The sequence below is a fragment of the Desmodus rotundus genome, chromosome 13 (genome assembly GCF_022682495.2).
Source record: "Desmodus rotundus isolate HL8 chromosome 13, HLdesRot8A.1, whole genome shotgun sequence".
Lineage (NCBI taxonomy): Eukaryota > Metazoa > Chordata > Mammalia > Chiroptera > Phyllostomidae > Desmodus > Desmodus rotundus.
The window spans coordinates 8,611,427-8,629,528 of NC_071399.1; the positions used below are offsets into that span (position 1 = coordinate 8,611,427).

The window sequence follows — 18,102 nt, forward strand, 5'->3', positions numbered from 1 at the left end:
GCAGGGAGGAAGAGTGTGGCGCATTCCAGGAGCTAGAATGGGTTGGGTGTGGCTCGATGGAGTGGGGGACATGGCGAAGGAGAAGGCTAGGGAGGCAAGCAGGGACCCCCCCCCCACTTCCTTGCAGCATTAGCATCACCTGGGAGCACATTGAAAAGGCAGGATTTCAGGCCCCCCATTCCAGGGCTATTGAATGAGAATCTGAATTTTAAGATTCCCCAGGGAACGGGAAGTTTGAGGAGCCCTCCTCTAAGTAGTTCAGGTGTGAGAGCACCAGGAAACCCCTGAACGATTAAGCAGGGGGATCACGTGACACGACTTGTGACTTAGAACAATCATTCCTGCAGCAGGGTGGGGGGAAAGTGAGTGAGTTCCTACAGACCCATGTGGGAGACGAGGAGGTGCAGCTGTCCTGTCAGGGCTGTAGGAATAAGGTGCGGAGGACACTGGACAGATCTCACAGACGACAGTGGAAAGATTGAGCAAGCTGGGGTCGCTGCGGCCAACTGGGGCAGCCCTGGAACTTCTCCCACATCTAGGGCCCAGGGACAGCTCTGGGCGGGGTGAGGCGCCACCGCAGCGCAGCAGGGCGGAGGGAGGCAGTATCTGGGGTGTGGGGAAGCCAGGCACCCGGGGCCGCAGTCCCTCCGCATGGTCTGCACACGCTGCCTGACGCAGAATGTGAGCAGACTGGTTTCCCACGCGCTTCAGGCGGGTGTTCCGCGGCGTGTGGTGCCTAAGCGGCCCCGCAGCCAGGCTCCTCGGCCTGCCCCTGGCTCATGCTTCCATGGGAACGAGGCAGGCGAAGCAGGAAGCCTGCCCGGAGTTCTACTGGGGGAAAAGCAGCAGCCTTAATAGTTAGCAAGGACGATCTCTCTTAAAGAAATCTGACAGCTTCCCCCCCTCCACCCCCCACTTAAAAATCTCAACAAAGGAGACTGGCTGATAACGTGTATGTAAAGTACACTTGTGGGGAAAAAAAAAAAAAAAAGCACCCTGTTTCCAACCAAGAACAGAATCCCTCTGCATGGGAAGAACAAGGCTGAGGAGCAGAATTCACCTAGTGGCACTTCTACCATGTGAGCAACGCAGTGCAAAGGAGTTAACAGGCGAAGGGAAAAATCTGGATTTCTTTCTATGCTAAATACATGGGTAGTAGGAACTGTGAGTCACTTTCCCACGTACCCACGCTCAGCGAAGACGTGAATTCCAAATGCACACAGATGTGGGCCTCTGCTCCTGGATGCAGGGTGAGAGGACAGGGGAGGTGGGGCGTGGGGGTCCTGCCTGGTGTGTACCTGCAGGTTCCAGCTCACCTGAACTGGGCAGCGCTGCTGACAGAGCCCAGAGGGTCTGATCTGTACTGTGAACCTCCCTTGGGAGAGGCCCCTGAGGTGAGATTCGATCCCCACCCACTCTCCCTACGACGACCACGGAGGGAGCTGGGGGCTGAGGAATGGGGGGAGGGAGGCGCTCCAGTCTGCTCCTCTAACAGCCTTCACCTCTCCAGGTGCTGCTGGGACCTGCCTGCTGCCCTCAGCCACCTGCTCCACCCAGCAACCAGGGATGGGCTGGCAGGTTTCTCTGCTGACGTGGCTGTGAAAAGAAGCAAGTGCTGGAAATCTGGATGGAAACACACAAAGGGAAAGCCAGGGTCCAAGACATTTTCTCTGCCCCGCCTTGTGACGTGACTTAAACGGTGAACAGGTCTATTTGCCGTGCAGGGTTTGGCTGTGCTGGAGGACTGGCTGATGAAAACCCATCTGACGCAGTGACTGGGCTTTGCGGATGCTCGGGGCACGGGGCACCACGCCACCACGCCACAGAGAGGAAGGGACAGCCAAATGGGCGCCCCGGGGCACGGACAGTACTGGGGTCAGAACATCCAGCTGTGCTACTTGCCAGGACACGTGAGCTGAGCTCTCTGGGGCTCAATTCTCTCATCCATAGTGAGGAATAATACTTCAGTGGAAAAGAGAGTTTTCAGGTGGAGGCTCCCAGGCACCTTGGGTCTACTAACATCTCCACTTACAGCTCCCCATTCTCTGTCTCTCAGCACTGCCCCCCACCCCCCCGACCCATGTTGAGATGGAAGGAGTACCCTACTGATGGCCCACCTCTGAGCCCGACTGTGGGTTTCAGCCCTCCCAGCCTCTCAGAACAGCGGTCTTGCCTCTCTCCTGCATTCTCTCTCCCCCCGCCCCAGGACCTTTCTCACGGGCACGCCATGAGATGCTCTAGCGTCTCCCATCTTAAAATCCTCCACCACCTGCAAACACAGGCAACCTCTCTCTCAGCCTCCCACCTTTCCCCAGGCGCCAGCCTTTCATCTGATTTCCTCCACGGTAAAATGTCAGAACAGAGCGGTCCATCCTTCTCCATGACTGCTCCAGTCACACCTCCACTTGCTCCCAACTGGCTTCTGGTCTCCCTATCCCGTGGGACACTATTGCCAATGTCGCCACCCTTGCTGAAGGCAGCGGCCCTTCTCTGTCCCCAGCTCCTTCCACCCTTCAGCTGCACTGACTCCTTCCCTCTCTTCCTGAAACACTTGTCTCTCTTGGCTTCAGGGAGACCACAGGTTGGTCTCCCACTTCCCTCCACGGCAGGCAATTCTCAATCTCCCTTGCCAGCTCCTTCTTTAACTTCTGATCAAATATCGAGGACGGTTTGGGGCCCTCCTTTACTGCATGCCCCAGGATACCCAGTCAAGCCCCTTGGCCCGTCAGGGGTGTCATGAGAATGAAATGAGAACGTAAGTAACGAATGATCATAGCGCGCGGCCCACAGTGAATCCGCAATCCCTGCCGCCATTGCTGCCTCCGTAGTTGATGATTCTGAGAACTTCCATGGGATCTCGTGAACCTGCCACATGGCTGTGACCCAGTATGTGTTACACGTATGTTCCTGCTAAGATAGAGCAGCCAGTTCTACAAAAGTTTTGGTCCTTAATGGATCTGAAATTATCGACGTCACAGAGAGCCACCATATGTAATTTCTGATAAGCCATAAAACCAAACTCAAAGTCCTTGAAGTGGTATTAGCCCTGCTGTGACAAAGAAAACCCTTAGGGGTCAAAACCACTTTCACTGAAGCTGAGGCAGAGCGGCTTACGCCAAGAACAATCCAATGACGTGTTTTGTCAGAAGGTTCAACGCCAAAGGCAAACAAGAAACACCCACAGCGCGAGGCTGAGAGCTCAGTGTCTAGAGCCAGGCTCCCAGCTCCAATTCTGTCCGGCACGAGACCTCGATCAAATGATTGGTGTGCGGCAATTGCCTCATCTGTAAAGTGGGGACAGTGTTTGCACTTGGCTTGAAGGCTTGTAAACATTAAACAGGTCATCTGTGTAAAACGCTAAGAACAGTACCTGGCGTGTAGCAACACTCTACGCATTTTCGTCATTGGTATCATTCCAAGTAATTTAAAACTTGACAGTGGGGCAAAAGTACGTAACTACCACACGTCAAGTGTACTTTGAAACGAGCTGCATTTCCGAGTTCAGAGAGTGAGGGTGTGTGGCAGCGGGGCCCGCAGGGGGGGCCGGGGTGGGGGGCAGCTGGGCGACTGCACCCTGCCCCAACGTGGATGGCCCTTGGAGACACTCTGCTAAGTGGAGTGAGCCAGTCCCCCAAGGACAGAGGCGGGATGAGTCCACAGGCCTACGTTCCAGTCTGCGGGGTGAGTGGGGACCTGTGGCTGGACAGCGGTGACAGCAGCACAGCAGTGGGAACCTACTCAATGCCACTGAGCTGTGCCCTTAAAAATGAGTGAGACGGTAAATTCTGTGTGTATTTTACGATAGCTTCTCAAAAGGAAAAAAACAAACAAACTCCATATGTGTGTCAACCTCATTATAAAGAGGAGTTTTGTTCAAAATTTCAGGTATTTATTCAAACGAGACTTATTTAATGAACACCTATGGTTTCCAGGTGCTGTGTTCTGTGCTAGGAGAGGGGAAAGGAAAGGTAATAGGGAAAGAAAGGAAGAGGAAGGTAATACAAGACAGGATGAGGGTGTTAAGAGCTGGGATAAAAGGGCAGGATGGAGCAGGAGCCTTAGCACAGAGATGCACCCAAGGCTTCAGCTGTAGAGGAAGCCAGCAAACGAATGGCCACACCAAACCCGAGAGGTAGGGGGCGGACGGAGGGAGACGGGCTTAAACACGAGAGATTATATAAGGAATTGGAGGTTGATTCATTAACACCCATGGAAAAGAAAACTTTTAAGATGATAACGTGCGATGGGGAGGGAGGAAAAGAAACAAAGGGGCTGCTCTCTCAGCCTGCTGCTAACCCAGTGAGAGAAGAGTGAGAGACTGAAATGGAATTCAACCCACCACAGAGCCGCCAAGTGTAGCCGACACCTCCCAAAATGTACCGTGGTTTTCCCGCAAAAAATGTGCATTTTCAAGAAAATCTCTATTATTCCCACTGTGACTTTCTTCCGCACAGCCCAGCAGGGCTGCTGTGAGGGAGCCTGTGAACGAGACTGCATTACAGGCCTGGGAAGGAGGCGCAGCGGGCACATCCGTGCCCGACGGCCAGGGCCACGCCTGCCCATGGCTGGGGCACATCCACGGCTGTCCCGCTGTCAGTCATGACCCGAAAACAGAGGCTCCACTCACTTGAAATGCAGAAATATTTATTTGGTTTCCTTCATTGTTTTTGGAAATTCTGTTTTGGTTTATAAAACATAGAAATAGCCAACACTTAAAGCAAACATTCAAAACCCCAATGTGACAAATTACTGACTTTTTGTGCAGTGAAGAATACACGTACGAAGTTAGGCTACCGAATAGTGTTACTACAGTGGTGCTTCTTGAGTGCAAACCCTCTGGGGCGTGTGACGCGTGTACTCTCACACCCAGAGACAACGGCTCCCACGCAGCATGGTTCAGTTGCACGTGGCGAAGGCTTGCAGTCAAGTGAGACGCTGCTAAGTTCCCCAACTAACTGGAAAAAGTCCCTGGGGAAGTCAGCCCCAGGACACGAGTCTTCCAGATTTCTACATCCTAGAATTTTGGCTTGTCAAACACATTTCACAGAAATCAGGTAGCATGATGGCAGGGGAGCATTTGTTTATTACTGTCCATTCCCACAGGTACCCAAGCCTATCCACCCCCTTAATATGGTGAAAGACATGCCTTGCCTGAGAGGTTATTCTGGGGGAAAGGCCAGTTAATCACACCATGAACTTTTGATATGAAAACCACATTAAAAACCCGTTGGCTGTCACAGACACAGAGGGACGGTTCAGTGATGATGGTGGACAGTTACGCAGGTGTCACAGTTGGGCATGGTCGTTCCAGGTAACTAGTTCTTTCTTGAAATGCTTGTCTTCACTGTGGAGTCTAAGGCAGATTTCTTTCCACAACCCCAAGGGCGAGGAAGCTCCGGGAGCATTTGCTGGGTGGGCGCCAGAACCCACTCGCCCCGGCGAGGAGCTGCTCGTCTGAGACTCAGCATCTATGCTGTTCTGACCTGGCCTGTCCTTCGCTTCTCTGGAAACCTTCTGATCCATAGGGAGTCTCGGGGATTGTGAAGAGATGCGGGGTTTCATCGGCCTTCATCAGAAGGGGGTGAGAGTGTGTGTGAGACGGGGAAGGGAAGGTGACAGGGGTCAAGAAAAAAAATCTCTGGTCCACTTGTGACACTCTCCAGCCAGGACAGTTGCTCAGAAGGGACTGCTCCCTCCAGTGCACTGTACCCCTCAGAGCAGCAGACCTCTCAGAAAGAGCAAAGTCTTAATTCCTTGGTTAGAGAAACAGGGAGACAGAAGTTTTCACATCTGCCTTTTGAACTAAGGAAGTCGCGAATAACTTAGCACATTTGTAGTTTCCCCTTTACAATTTTTAAGGCTCGTTTTAGAAATTATGTATCAATATATATATACACACACACACATACACACATATATACATGGTCTGCCACGCGAGGTGACTGTAAGGCAGTGTCCCGTTTCCTCTAATAATCCTATGACAAGAACCCCAAGTTCACGAGGCAGGCATGGACGTTCCTCCCCTTCCCCACGCTCGCTGTAGTCAAAGTTACCAACGTGAAGGCCACCAGTAGAAGAAGATCGTGGAGATGTGTGGTTTCTTCTGAGCTTTCCTCCTCCGGTTAAACTTTGATGGTGGAATACAGTTCATCTATCTGTGACCTGAAATAATTCCGAAGCTCTGGCCTTTTAGCCTTCATCGTTGGGGTTAGGAGGCCATTCTCCACAGAGAATAATTCGGGGTGGAGATAAATGCCTTTGACCTGCAAATAAACAAGGCTATTTACTGGAGGAGAGAGGACAGTGGAAATCTGAGTCTAAAGAGCCACCCCAGGGGATAAAGACCCGTATGCTGCCAAACCATCCCCTCACCTCTGGCCCAGCCACGCTCTCTCTCCACGAGGACCGTGGCTTATTCTCCCGATAGGATTCAGGGCTGTATCCTGACCTCCACCCTGGCTAAAGAACTCTCCACCACCCCACCACCCCACCACCTTGGCGCCAACCCACTCCATAATTCATCCCTCACAATTTCTTTAGGTCATCTTCTGTAACCTACTCATAAAAAATCTTCAAGTCGAAAACTTGTTCTACAAGAATTCATGTACTTTCATGAAAGTCTTACCTGTTCAAATGCTTTTAGTCCAGAATCCTTCCCAATTCTCACCATGTCTTCTAGAATAGCTTTTTTGACATCCTAAGAAGAGAAACGAGATACTCCTGGGTTGGAGGTCCCTGCACTTGGCCCGCAACACCATGGGAAGACACAGAAGTAGACTGCGTGCTCCTGAACCTACCTTGTTTCGGGACAGCTCTTCAAAGGACCCTTCCAATCCTCTCTTCTGGGCCCAGCGACCCAATGTCTCGATGTCAGGGACCACAATTGCTATGAGAAATGCCTTTAACAGAGACAAGTGAGTGACTACACGGCTTGACCCAGGTGTTCTGCAAGAGTGGTCCTGGATGAGTCTGCATCACAGACCCCCGGAGAAGCTGGGGAAAGTTGCAGACCCTCTCTCCAGGACACACTGCCAGCCCCGGGGCCCACTGAGCCCAGGGTAAGAACTCCTGCCTCTAAAATACTGACAACATCAGGAATTTTATAGTAAGTGTCTTAAAAGAACCACCGGGAATCAAAATCTAAAAAAAAAACCCTCTAATTTTTATTTATTTTTGTGTATACATTTAAAAAATAAAACAGGCTCAAATAAGGAAATACGATGGTAGAGAGCAGGGAGATAAACAATCAATCAAAGGCATGGTAAGAATCTAGGCTGAAGAAAAACAGGCGCACTCCCTTATAGGAAAACATTCTTCTAGAGTTACTTAGACCTCAAGGTTCAGACCTCATAAACCTCAAGGTTCATGACATGATTACCCCTCAGGAAACCAGGCCCTTTCACTCCCTGTCACCACTGGTCCAACGTTTTGGCAAATAGATGTTTCACTGCAGTATCGGTCTCCATTCTCAACTTGAGCTTGGCTCACAGCCACCATGTGCTCGCAGATGATTGGGGAGGCATATCATAAATGCGTTGGGTTTAATATGTTTGAAAATTCTAAACTTTCCTATAATCCACATGTCTATATTTTCCCTCGTAATTAAATTAGAAGCATATCTTTACGCACTCCCTAGTATCTTTCACCCAACCTCTCTTGGTACATCACATCACTCTGGGTAAAATAAAAATGTGGAAATTAAAGGGAAAAAACTTTCCTGGATAAGAAGCGCCCAACAGCAAAAGCCAATAATGCCTCCTTCCCATTCCAGCATGTCAGAATGTCACTTCACAGTTATCGCAAACTTGTCACTGGAGACCAGCACTCGCCACGCCTGCCCCCAGAGCTCCCAGCTCAGAAAGCACCTACCTGCAAGCTCTCTCCGTGGACAAACACCTGAGCAACGGGTTCGCTTCGCTGGTAGACATTTTCAATCTTTTCAGGTGCGATGTATTCTCCTTGTGCCAGTTTAAATATATGCTTTTTCCTGTCGATAATCTTCAAGGTACCGTTCTGTTCATCAGAGAGGGGGGCTGTGCGTGGGCCATGGCGGGCTCCCACCCAGGCTCACTCACACCCGGCGCAGGGCATTTCATATGCATGCTCACTTACTCCTCAGCATGCCTGGCAAGGTCTGTTATCATCCCATTTCACAGAGAGGAAAACTGAGGCTTAGAGAGTTAAGTAACTTGCCCAAGGCCAGAGGAGGGATCCGGAGCCCATCCTCATTCCCCTTCACCCCGTGTCAGCCAGCTGGCAGCTCCTTGCCTGCTGTGTTTAGTGCGTCAAGCTTCACGCACACGGCCTCACACCTGAGTCAGGGCCACACCTGCCTCTGCAGTGGAGTCAAGTTCCTTGAGAGCAGTGACACAGACTCACCCTCCCCCAGTGCTCCAGGCACTCAGTAAACCTTCACTACCCCAAGGCAGGGTTTCCTCTGTTTTATTGGGGCTTCAGGGCCAGGGAGGGAAGGGGTGCTCCTGGTTCTTTGGAAAGAGTCGATCAACTGCCCACATAGTAACAGTGGGGACACTAGAATCTCTGGCCCATACCTGCCAAGCCCCAGTAACGCCCACCCGACCTTCAACTTGTCCTGACCCTGGGGTCAATGTCATGCTCCCAAAAGCCACCTGTTGGAAACTTCTTAGGCTCTCTCACTCTACACCTGTTCTCCATTCTTCGAAGGAGAGACTGGGGTCCAGAGAGGTGGTGAGCTGTGCTCACTGAGCCAGAATGAGAATGGACACCTGATCCCTCTTAAACCTGGGACAAGGGACTTAATTTATTTCTAAATAGCTTGGGTACTCTGAAATCTGAATTAATTCGGGGGGCGTTTTTCAAATCAGTAAAAATTTCACGGTATTAAGCACCTTAAATTTATAAGAATCAAACAATACACAATAATGAAAATTACATTAGGCATTTGGCCCTGACAGGTGTGGCTCAGTGGTTTGGATGCAAACTGAAAGGTCGCCAGTTCAATTCCTGGTCAGGGCACATGCCTGGGTTGCAGGCTAGGTCCCTGGTCGGGGACGTGCAAGAGGCAACCAATCGATGTTTCTCTCTCACTCTGATGTTTCTCTCTCTTTCTCCCTCCCTTCCCCTCTCTCTAAAAATAAATAAATGAAGTCTTTAAAAAAATCACATGAGGCATTTCAGTGCTTGCAATTAACATGGCAACAACTTTAAAAAGCAGTGGCTGTTACCATAGCAAGCAAAATCAGCCAGCTCTCTGGGAACCGCTTCTTGCCCAAGCCTCCCGCTCCTAGGATGGCTTCTGGAATTTCTCTTCAGTCAACGGTTCTGAGGCTAAATTGGAAGGAGTTGGTCTAGTCTGTGATGTACCTGCCCTGTTTCAACCAGATGACGAACCTAAGAAACACACGCACGCAGACTGTGGCCCACCTGCGTGCCTGGCAACCCACGCCCTGTGTCCCGAGGCCTCCACATCGGGGCACACTATCGATGTATGAAAAGCCACAGTCTCTACGGGTGTCAAATAGGAAGAAGCAGCAACTAGAATGGATGTCAAACATCAAAACAAAACATTTCTGCCACAGGTAACGTGAGAACCCCACACAGGGACAGACCTGTGCCCTACAGGAAATGGAGGCGTCCACACCAGCCCCTCGGCAAGGACAGAGGGAGACAGAAAAGGCAGGGGCCACCGCCACATGGCAGAGGCCAAGCGGTGGGAGAGCTGCTTCCCCACAGTGGAGTGAAAGTGCCTGTGAGCAGGGACTCGACCACTTACTGGCAGCCATTTCCCAATGTCCCCTGTGTGCAGCCAGCCGTCTTTGTCCAGAGCTTCCGCTGTCTTTGCTGGGTCCTTCAAGTAGCCTTTGAATACATTTGGCCCTTTCACACACACCTGAGGGAAAAAAGGTCGGGGTCGGGGTTGGGCTGGGGGCACTGGCGGGGCGCAGTCAGAAGGCGCACACTCCCGCCTCAGGAAGCACCAGCGTGGTGGCGTGGAGGCTAGCGTTAACACCGCGGGGTGGCGATCTGCGACTCGTTCAGAGAGGAGCTCCTGAGAGTTTGCATCGCAAGGAGAAAACCATTTTCTCTCTCTCTTTTTGCACCTGTGTGAGGTGACAGATGTTAGCTAAATTCACTGCAGGAACCCTTCTGCGGGACGTGTCAGTCAAGTCACGACACTGTGTCTGCACCTTGAACTTACACCGAGCTGCATGTCAGTGATACCTCAACAAAACCCGGGGTGGGGCGGCTTGAGGTTCTGGCTTCAGCCTGCTGGAAAGCCCCAGAGGCGATGAAATCCCTTTGAAGTAATTAGACTTTCCTCCCACTAGCTGGGAGCTCACTGATAGGCGGGTATCCAGGGCAATGCGCAGACAGGAGCTCTGCCCCCCAGGATGCAGGCCGCTGGAGCCCTGCACCGTCTTGGGCCCCAGTCCCTACCATGTCTGGCAGGAAAAGGCAGGCGTCAGTGGCCCCTCCAACATACCCTCTGGGAGCTAAACATAAACGTACTTGCAAAAAGAAGCTTGTCTGACTCCAGGATCGCCAGTGAAATCAAGCTCAGCGGCTCAAAGGCTTTACACGAGGCTGTGCTGGCGAAGGCACTGCGCTTGTGGGCAGCTTTAGAGGAATCTGAAGACGGGGAACGACGGGGCCCCACTCACCTCGCCCTCGCCCTTGGCAGCCAGGTAGTTCATTTCTTCCACGTCAACCAGTTTTATCCAACTGCAAGGCATGGGTGCCCCAACATGGCCTGTATGTGAAATAAAAGAATGGTTATTCCTGATGGGACTGTACTGTCCTCAGGCCAAATTATTTCTATCAAAAATAAGCCTGCTCATAGTAAGAACTGCTGGTATAACAACCTGTGGGTTCTGTAGTTAGAGCGAGTCTCCTCCCTTTGGCAAATTAATGTAGAGAGTTGACTATTCGAATAGAGACAAAAACATCCAAAAGTCTGCCAGGGGCCTTTCCCAAGTTCAATGCTCTCAGTTACCTTTCAAAGTATACATAACGTGGCTGCCGATTTTAAGGGTTTCCACAAACACCTGGAGACAAGCCTTCTACAGGCGTTTCCCTGGCCCCGCTGGTGTGACGGCCCCTGCCCATGCTTTGCCACCTCGCTCTGAGGGAGGCTTCTGAATGTCCCTATTCTCTGTAAGGGTGCACAGGCAGCTGTGGCAAGTCTCAACTACTTTCCCACCTGCCACCTGGTTTGGGACAATGTGGCCTTTCCTTCCTTCGGTGTGGATGACTGTGTTTCATGTTGAAGTTCATGAAGACAGGACGATGCTTCTTTTTACACATAACTTAATTGTCTTGCCAACGGGTCTTAGGGTTAGATTCTCTTCCCAAGGCAAAGCCAACAGAAATTAGATATGCTGCAAAAGCATCGCAAATAATTCTTCCTCCATTTTAATAAGTTCAGCTTAAAGAGATCCCTAGTCCAAAGTCTTTAGCTGGTAAGGAACCAGGGGTTAAAAATCAAACACGATGAAAAAGGTTCACAGACTGTTAGCGCCAATCCCAGCAGAATCGCGCTATTAGATCACACTAGATACTTCGCGTCTATGTTGCTACATAGTGCTCATACATGTAAAGCACCAAGTAAACCAGGGGACTGAGTTGTCGCAGTGTGGGACGCACCAGCATGGTCCAGGGGAAAGCAGGAAGTTTTGCACTCAGACCTGGGCTGGAACTCTGGCTCCCAAGATGATGCTGTGCCAATTCTTATACATTATTCCCATGCCTTTTAGCCCACAGCCAATCATGTCCTCTGGAGCTAACAGGATTTATCTCAGGGGGATGTCGTTGGGATGAAATACACGTCATATACATCTTAAGCCCCTAACAAGGAACCTCATCCATGACAGGTACTCAACCAGTTATTTCGGTATTTGTCTCCACTTTGTCTTTTTAGGAAAAGGGATCTGCACTTATTTTTCTCTGTAGTCACAACATCTGGCATAGCACACAGTGTAAATTTAATTAACATTTACCAGCAGACAGTGGACCCCAAAGCTCAGTGTGGCCAGACGTCCTGCAGTGGGTACAAAGGCGCCATCTCCTGCAGCCGTCACCCTCGGGATCTGCAGCGGCCTCGACTGCCACCCGGCTTCATGGTCAGAGCCTCAGAACCATGTCCCAACCTGCCGCATTTTCCATACGGCTCCCTGACGTATAGGACGGGGTACCCCAAGGCCTGATCATCTGAGACACAGCCCTTGTTGAAGTTGATTAATGAACCAGTTCATGACAAACTCGATTCCAGTCTGCATGACAGGTGTCCATAGGACTGTCCCACCAACCAAATGTACCTGCTGTCCAGTCTCCAGGCATGGTCAGGGAGCAGCCAGCCGAGCACTCGGTCTGTCCATAGCCTTCATAGAACTGGGGCACCAAAAGATGAAACGGCATTAGAAAGGGGACACCTGTGCTGGAAGTGCACAGTTAAGTTCCTCCAGTGCTGAGTGAGGGCCCACTGTGGAGGAACCTCTTCTTAAACTTTGTTTGGTAAATCTGCCCGATACTACACCGTGCTTCATCCGAACACCCAAGCATCTTCGCCCTCGCACCAAGCCCAGCCCATTCCTGTCTGCTCTCTACTTCGCATCCTATGGACACGTGAGGGAGAACGCTGGCATGGGGGACAGCCCACTGCACCGAAGCTGCCTGGGAGGCTCCATCCCCACAGGTCCTATGTGCCAAGTGGGCTCTGCTAACTAAGACAGGTTCTCTGTGTGGTGTGCGGGTTGGCCATCATTTATGACCCACGCAGCCCCTCCTGCCTGACTCTAAAGGCATGATCTGCACCCTGCCTTTGAGGACACAACGCAGTGGTGGGCACAAACACGTGTTTCCCCTGCCAGGGGTCGAAGCATACAAGCTTCTTTCTCCAAGCAACATAGGAATAACGTGATCTTCTGAACAAAAACAAGACACACACAGGGAGCATTAGAATGGCTCTTGGCAAGAAGGCCCTGGGCATGATGACATCTGGGACGGCCGACTGCAGGGGAGCCAGCTCACCTGGCAGCCGAGTGCGGCCCGCAGAAACGTCAGCACGGTGGCGGACACGGGCGCGGCTCCTGTGACCATCAGCCTGACCTTCCCTCCCAGGCTTGACTTCGAAGACAGGAGGGGAAAGAAGAAGAGAAGAAGGAGGGTTAAATGGCTGGAAGTCAGTGGGCTCCTCAAAGATACTTTCTTGGCATCCTGTTTCTCAGCCCCCAACCCCTTCTCTGCAGGCTGCACAGGACTCACGGATGCCCAAGAACTCACAGGCGTCCACAACAGGAACACCTGGCTGGACTTTGCTTTTGTTCAGCCTGAGACTCTACCATCTGCTCTTAACCAGTGTGGAAAGCAACCAGCATCTCCACTTGCTGGTATCTTGAGGAATTGGAACAAGAGTGCGGTGGATCTGTGGCAACTACCACACTTTTGGTATTTTTCTAGACTAAGATATTATCCTTTCTCACTCATGCCTAAAATGTTACCTCACGAATGATATTCTTGTTGCAGAAAAATAAAACCAAATGAGAATAAGAAAGGCTACAGTACCCTGATTTCTTTCTGCCCTCGAGAGCTACAATATTGTTCCGATTTATTTTGGATCCTGAAGTTTATGTGATGGCTTTGTCCTTAATTTTTAGAAATGTGCCAGAATTAATACAAATGTGTTATCCTCTCTCTTGTCTTCATACGCCTCTTTTAAAAAGAGCCCGCACAGAAAACTTGAAACCCCGGTTAGCTTGCATGACGACTAACAGTGTGAGTCTCCTTGTCACCTGTATTTTGCGGAAGATGAGCTTATCCCACAGGCTGTTGTTTCTAATGATGCCGCTGCGCAGCTCTGCTTCTTTCCTCTTGGAGGCAAAGTCCAACAGCCATCGCTTCAGTGTGGTGTTTGCCTGTCCAAAAATCTGCCAAGTGGAGACATGAAAAGGTTTCACAGTTTCTAAGATGGCTAGAGTCAGGAAGAGAGATAATAACAAGTGCCGGGAAAGATGTGGGGACGCTGGAACCCCCGGCCCTGCTGGTAGAAACGCTATATGGCCCGGCTTTAGAAAGCACGCAGGGTTCCATGGTGCAGCAATTCCGCTCCCAGGTATCTACCCGAGAGAGATGAAAACACGTGTCCACTCAGAAAACTTGGCAGCATATTCATAATAGCCAAACGGTGGGAACCACGCAAGTGCCCATCGATGGGTGAATGGATAAATGAAAGGTGTTACACCTACACCATGGAATATTATCTGGATATTAAAAGGGAAGCAGTACACCGGCTGGTGTAGCTCAGTGGATTGAGCGTGGGCCTGTGAGCCAGTGTTGCTGGTTTGATTCTCAGTTGGGGCACATGCCTGGGTTGCTGGCGAGGCCCCTGGTGAGGGGTGTGTGAGAGACAACCACACATTGATGTTTCTCTCCCTCTCTTTCTCCATCCCTTCCCCTCTCTCTAAAAACAAATAAATAGAATCTTAAAAAAAAAAAAAAAAAAGGACTGCAGTACAGCTGTACCCTACAACATGGAAGAACCTTGAAAACATGTTAATGAAAGAAGCTAGTCCCAAAGAACACATATGGCATGACTCCATTCATGGCCAAGTCCAGGACAGGCAAACCTATAGATGCAAAAGGAACGTGATTTTTGCTTAGTGGTGAAGGCGGGGAGCAGGGTGGGGATGACAGCTACAGGGAAGGTCAAGGGGTTCCTTCTGAGGTGACAAACATGTTCTAGAACGGACTGTGTGGATGATTGTAGAATTCTGAGAAGGTACTGAAACCTCTGCATTGTACACTTTGGTGGGTACATTGTATGCAATGTGAATTATATCTCAATAGAGCAGTTCTTTTACTTTTTTTCTAAAAGAACCATTAAAAAATGAGTAGGTTCTCACAGGTGACAGAAGGCATGCCTCCAACTAAAGAGCACTGAACGCCTGGTCCAAGTTCACTTGGGAGGCGCTCCCGCCACACTCCGACCTGGCCCTGGCCGCATGGTCCACGCTGGGATGGCCCCTCAGAGCGGAGGCCTGTGCAGTCCCTGCTTTGAGGTAGGCGCTTCTCATGAGGTGGCTAAGTGAGTAACATTTCACATGTGCTTGGAGCTTTCCAAGTTATAAAACCATTTCATAGTTACTCTTCTCATGTGATGCAAGGAGCAGCTTCATGAGACACTCAGCAGGGGGAGGAGGCAGCAGTCCATTGTATAGGTGAGAAAACAGAGGCTCAAAGAGTTAACTATAAAAAGAAGATGTCCCTGGCTAGTGTGGCTCAGTGGATTCTGCACCAGCCTGTGAGAACCAAAAGGTCGCCAGTTCGATTTCCAGTCAGGGCATATGCCTGGGTTAGGAGCCAGGTTCCCAGTTGGGGTGTGCGAGAGGCGACCAATCAATATTTCTCTCACCCGTCAGTCAATGTTTCTCTCCCTCTCTGTCTCCCTCCCTTCCGCTCTCTCTAAAAGTAAATAAACTCTTTTAAGAAAAAAGAAAAAAAAACGACCTCCACCTTACACCTGCACTGTCCCTTTGGGTTAAGTGCCTGTGTGTTTTCTCTCATAATCCTTAGCAGCAACCCAATGAGGTGACTGTATTCTGTTCCACGGCACCGTGAACTGCAGCTCTGCGAGATGAGGGGACTGTCCAGGTCACACAGAAGGCCCTGCCTGCGCCTGATTCAAACCCAGCTGGGACTGGAGGCCCAGCACTCTGCCCTCTGCGCTGTGCTGGGGACTTACTCGGTCAAACATCCGGTTCAGCAGTCTTGGGACCACAGGGAAGATCGTGGGTTGAAGCGCCTTGAGGTCGTCCATGAGCAGCCTGATATCTCCTTGGAAAAATCCTATCCTAGCTCCGTGACACAGCATCACACACTAGGGAGGCAAACACACACGACCAGCATTTCAGTGCTGCCGCAGGGGTCACACAAACATGGGGACAAATAAGGCTTCCGTGTTAGCATTTCAGAGCCATTTCTAGAGATCTTAAAGTTCCTAAATGTAGACAGCTTAAACAAACTGTTCTCACATTCTTCGGTCACCGTACCCTGGCCATAAACCAGGGTGTGTCGGCTCTGGTGAGGGTCACAGAGGTTCTGCTCTTTTAGCTTCAAGATAAATAATCTGTCGACTGAATGACATGGTATTATATAACCCAAATATTTTTAGTCTTCCAGAAACTTTAGGTCTAATTTATTCTCAGAACAAGAACTTAGCTACATACCCACAGTTGTAGCTTATCAAAGTCTCATTTTCTTTTGCTTGAACCTAACTAAAAGTTTCTGAAAAGCCACTGAATAATGTTGCGGCTGAGTCACCAGCAGCATCTCCTACCAGCACGGCTTGTCATCAGCTGCAATCTGTTGCACGGCTTGTCTCTGTTGGAGGCACACTGCACTGGCAAGCCCCGTGCGCCTGGCAAACAATCTGCCTCTTCTAAATTTCAGGAAGAAAGATTCGGCCCTGGCCGGGTGACGCAGTTTGTTGGCGCGTCAGCCCGTACGCCCAAAGGTTGCGGGGTCGATCCCCAGTTGGGCACGAACAGGAGGCAACAGATTGATGCTCCTCTCTTACACGAATGTTTCTTTCTCTCTCTCTCCCTTCCTCTCGCTCTAAAAATCCATAAACATATCCTCAAGTGAGGATTAAAAACAAACAAACAAAAAGATTCAAAAGAGGATGCAACGGAAGTGCACGCAGTCTCAGGCCTGAAAGCAGAAACCACTAGAAAGGCACACCAGGGTTCATTGTTTAAAAATTAAAGCTCGGAAGGCTTTTCTCAGTGTGGCTGGCCTCCCAGGCACACTTCCAAAACTACCACCAAGTACATATGATCTATTATCATCTCATTTGACATCACCTGATAAGCTCACAAGCTCTCCTGAGGTGTTCAGGAAGCAGAAGGAACGGAGAGAAGGTGGGATCTAATGATTCCTGGTCCTTAAGGGATGAATAAATCCTACAGGGCAGCAGGCAGCCAATCAGAGGGTGGACCCTCCATTAATCACCTCTCTGGCGCCAACACCTAGCGCAGGGCGTGGCATGTGGGTGGTGCTCAATAATCATTTCTGAATGAATGAATGATTGGTGCTCATTTTCCCTATAAGTATACGATGTAGAATTGTCCAAGAGGGGAAAAAGTGGTTCCTGGCCAGTTTTCAAACAAGGCACATAGTTGGGTACAGGGAGCTCGGGCAAAGGTCAGCTCAAGACTATTCTGCCTTTCTAAGGTCACTCAGAATTTTGGCGAGAGAATTAGTCTTCATGCTTCATGTTGACATGGGCATTTACGGACAAGCACAACCAGAAACGAGAGACTTCTCACAGAGCAGAAGCCTCACTAGACTCTATCAGATGGCATTCCTAAAATTTCTACTTTTACAGTTACTCTTTCTGGAATCGTGTCCACAGGCACATCATTCAGAAGCCCAAGTTTCTAATTTTAAAATGAATGATTGGAGTTTAAGTATCCAGACCCAGAAGCAAAGTGACACTCCGGCAAATAATGAGCCCCATTTCTAAACCGGGGCTCGGCGGGCACTGAGGATGGGGGAACAGTGTGCACGTCAGACTTACCAGCATGAGCTGTTCAAACATGTGTGCAAGTGGTAAGTACGAAATGTGTGTGTCACTGCCATTCAGGACAAGCACTTTCTGTAAAACACAACAACTTAGAGCACAGACAAACGAGCAGGTGAGAAACACGCGGTGCAGTGCCTTACCTCGACAACTGTTTCAAACATATGGGCAAGAGGCAAGAAAGAGATCAGTACATCGTCTGGGGAGGGGTTGACAATGTTCTGCAAGCAAAGACACCAGCAAGGCAGAGAGGCATTAAGATCCCAGTAGTTTTCCGCTTTGTCTTAGAGCACACGATACCTGAACACTGGGGAGAAATGGCTTGGGCTCACGATCTGCCCTTATTTCTCACCAAGGAATGACATGCAAAGCAATACTTCAATTATTCAAATGGAGTGGAGGTCATTTCGAATCACAAAGTAAGTGCACTTAGCACGTTAGTCAAAAATAAGGAAAACTTTGCCCAGATTGGGATGCTAAAGTTTCGTGTGCTCTAATCACTTAGTATTTCAAAATTACAGTCCCCCACTACCCAGCAAGCTCAA

General features: G+C 50.2%; 1 protein-coding gene across 3 annotated transcripts in view; it reads right to left on the bottom strand.

The window, feature by feature from the left end:
• Positions 1-4,627: 4,627 nt before the first annotated feature.
• The window catches only part of ACSL1 (acyl-CoA synthetase long chain family member 1), a 56,279-nt gene continuing 42,804 nt past the window's right edge, over positions 4,628-18,102 (bottom strand). For 2 of the 3 annotated variants that reach the window (XM_053916414.1, XM_045197111.3), the window contains exons 11-21: positions 17,701-17,778; positions 15,719-15,853; positions 13,770-13,904; positions 13,009-13,104; positions 12,297-12,369; positions 10,644-10,732; positions 9,755-9,871; positions 7,870-8,013; positions 6,798-6,899; positions 6,626-6,697; positions 4,628-6,263 (exon numbers count right to left, since the gene is read on the bottom strand). In XM_053916414.1, coding sequence (XP_053772389.1) covers positions 6,123-6,263; positions 6,626-6,697; positions 6,798-6,899; positions 7,870-8,013; positions 9,755-9,871; positions 10,644-10,732; positions 12,297-12,369; positions 13,009-13,104; positions 13,770-13,904; positions 15,719-15,853; positions 17,701-17,778 — 1,182 coding nt within the window. In that variant the 3' untranslated portion in view covers positions 4,628-6,122. Of the gene's footprint in view, positions 6,264-6,625; positions 6,698-6,797; positions 6,900-7,869; positions 8,014-9,754; positions 9,872-10,643; positions 10,733-12,296; positions 12,370-13,008; positions 13,105-13,769; positions 13,905-15,718; positions 15,854-17,554; positions 17,633-17,700; positions 17,779-18,102 lie in introns of all 3 variants that reach the window. The other variant, XM_071220176.1, reaches the window with a different exon arrangement.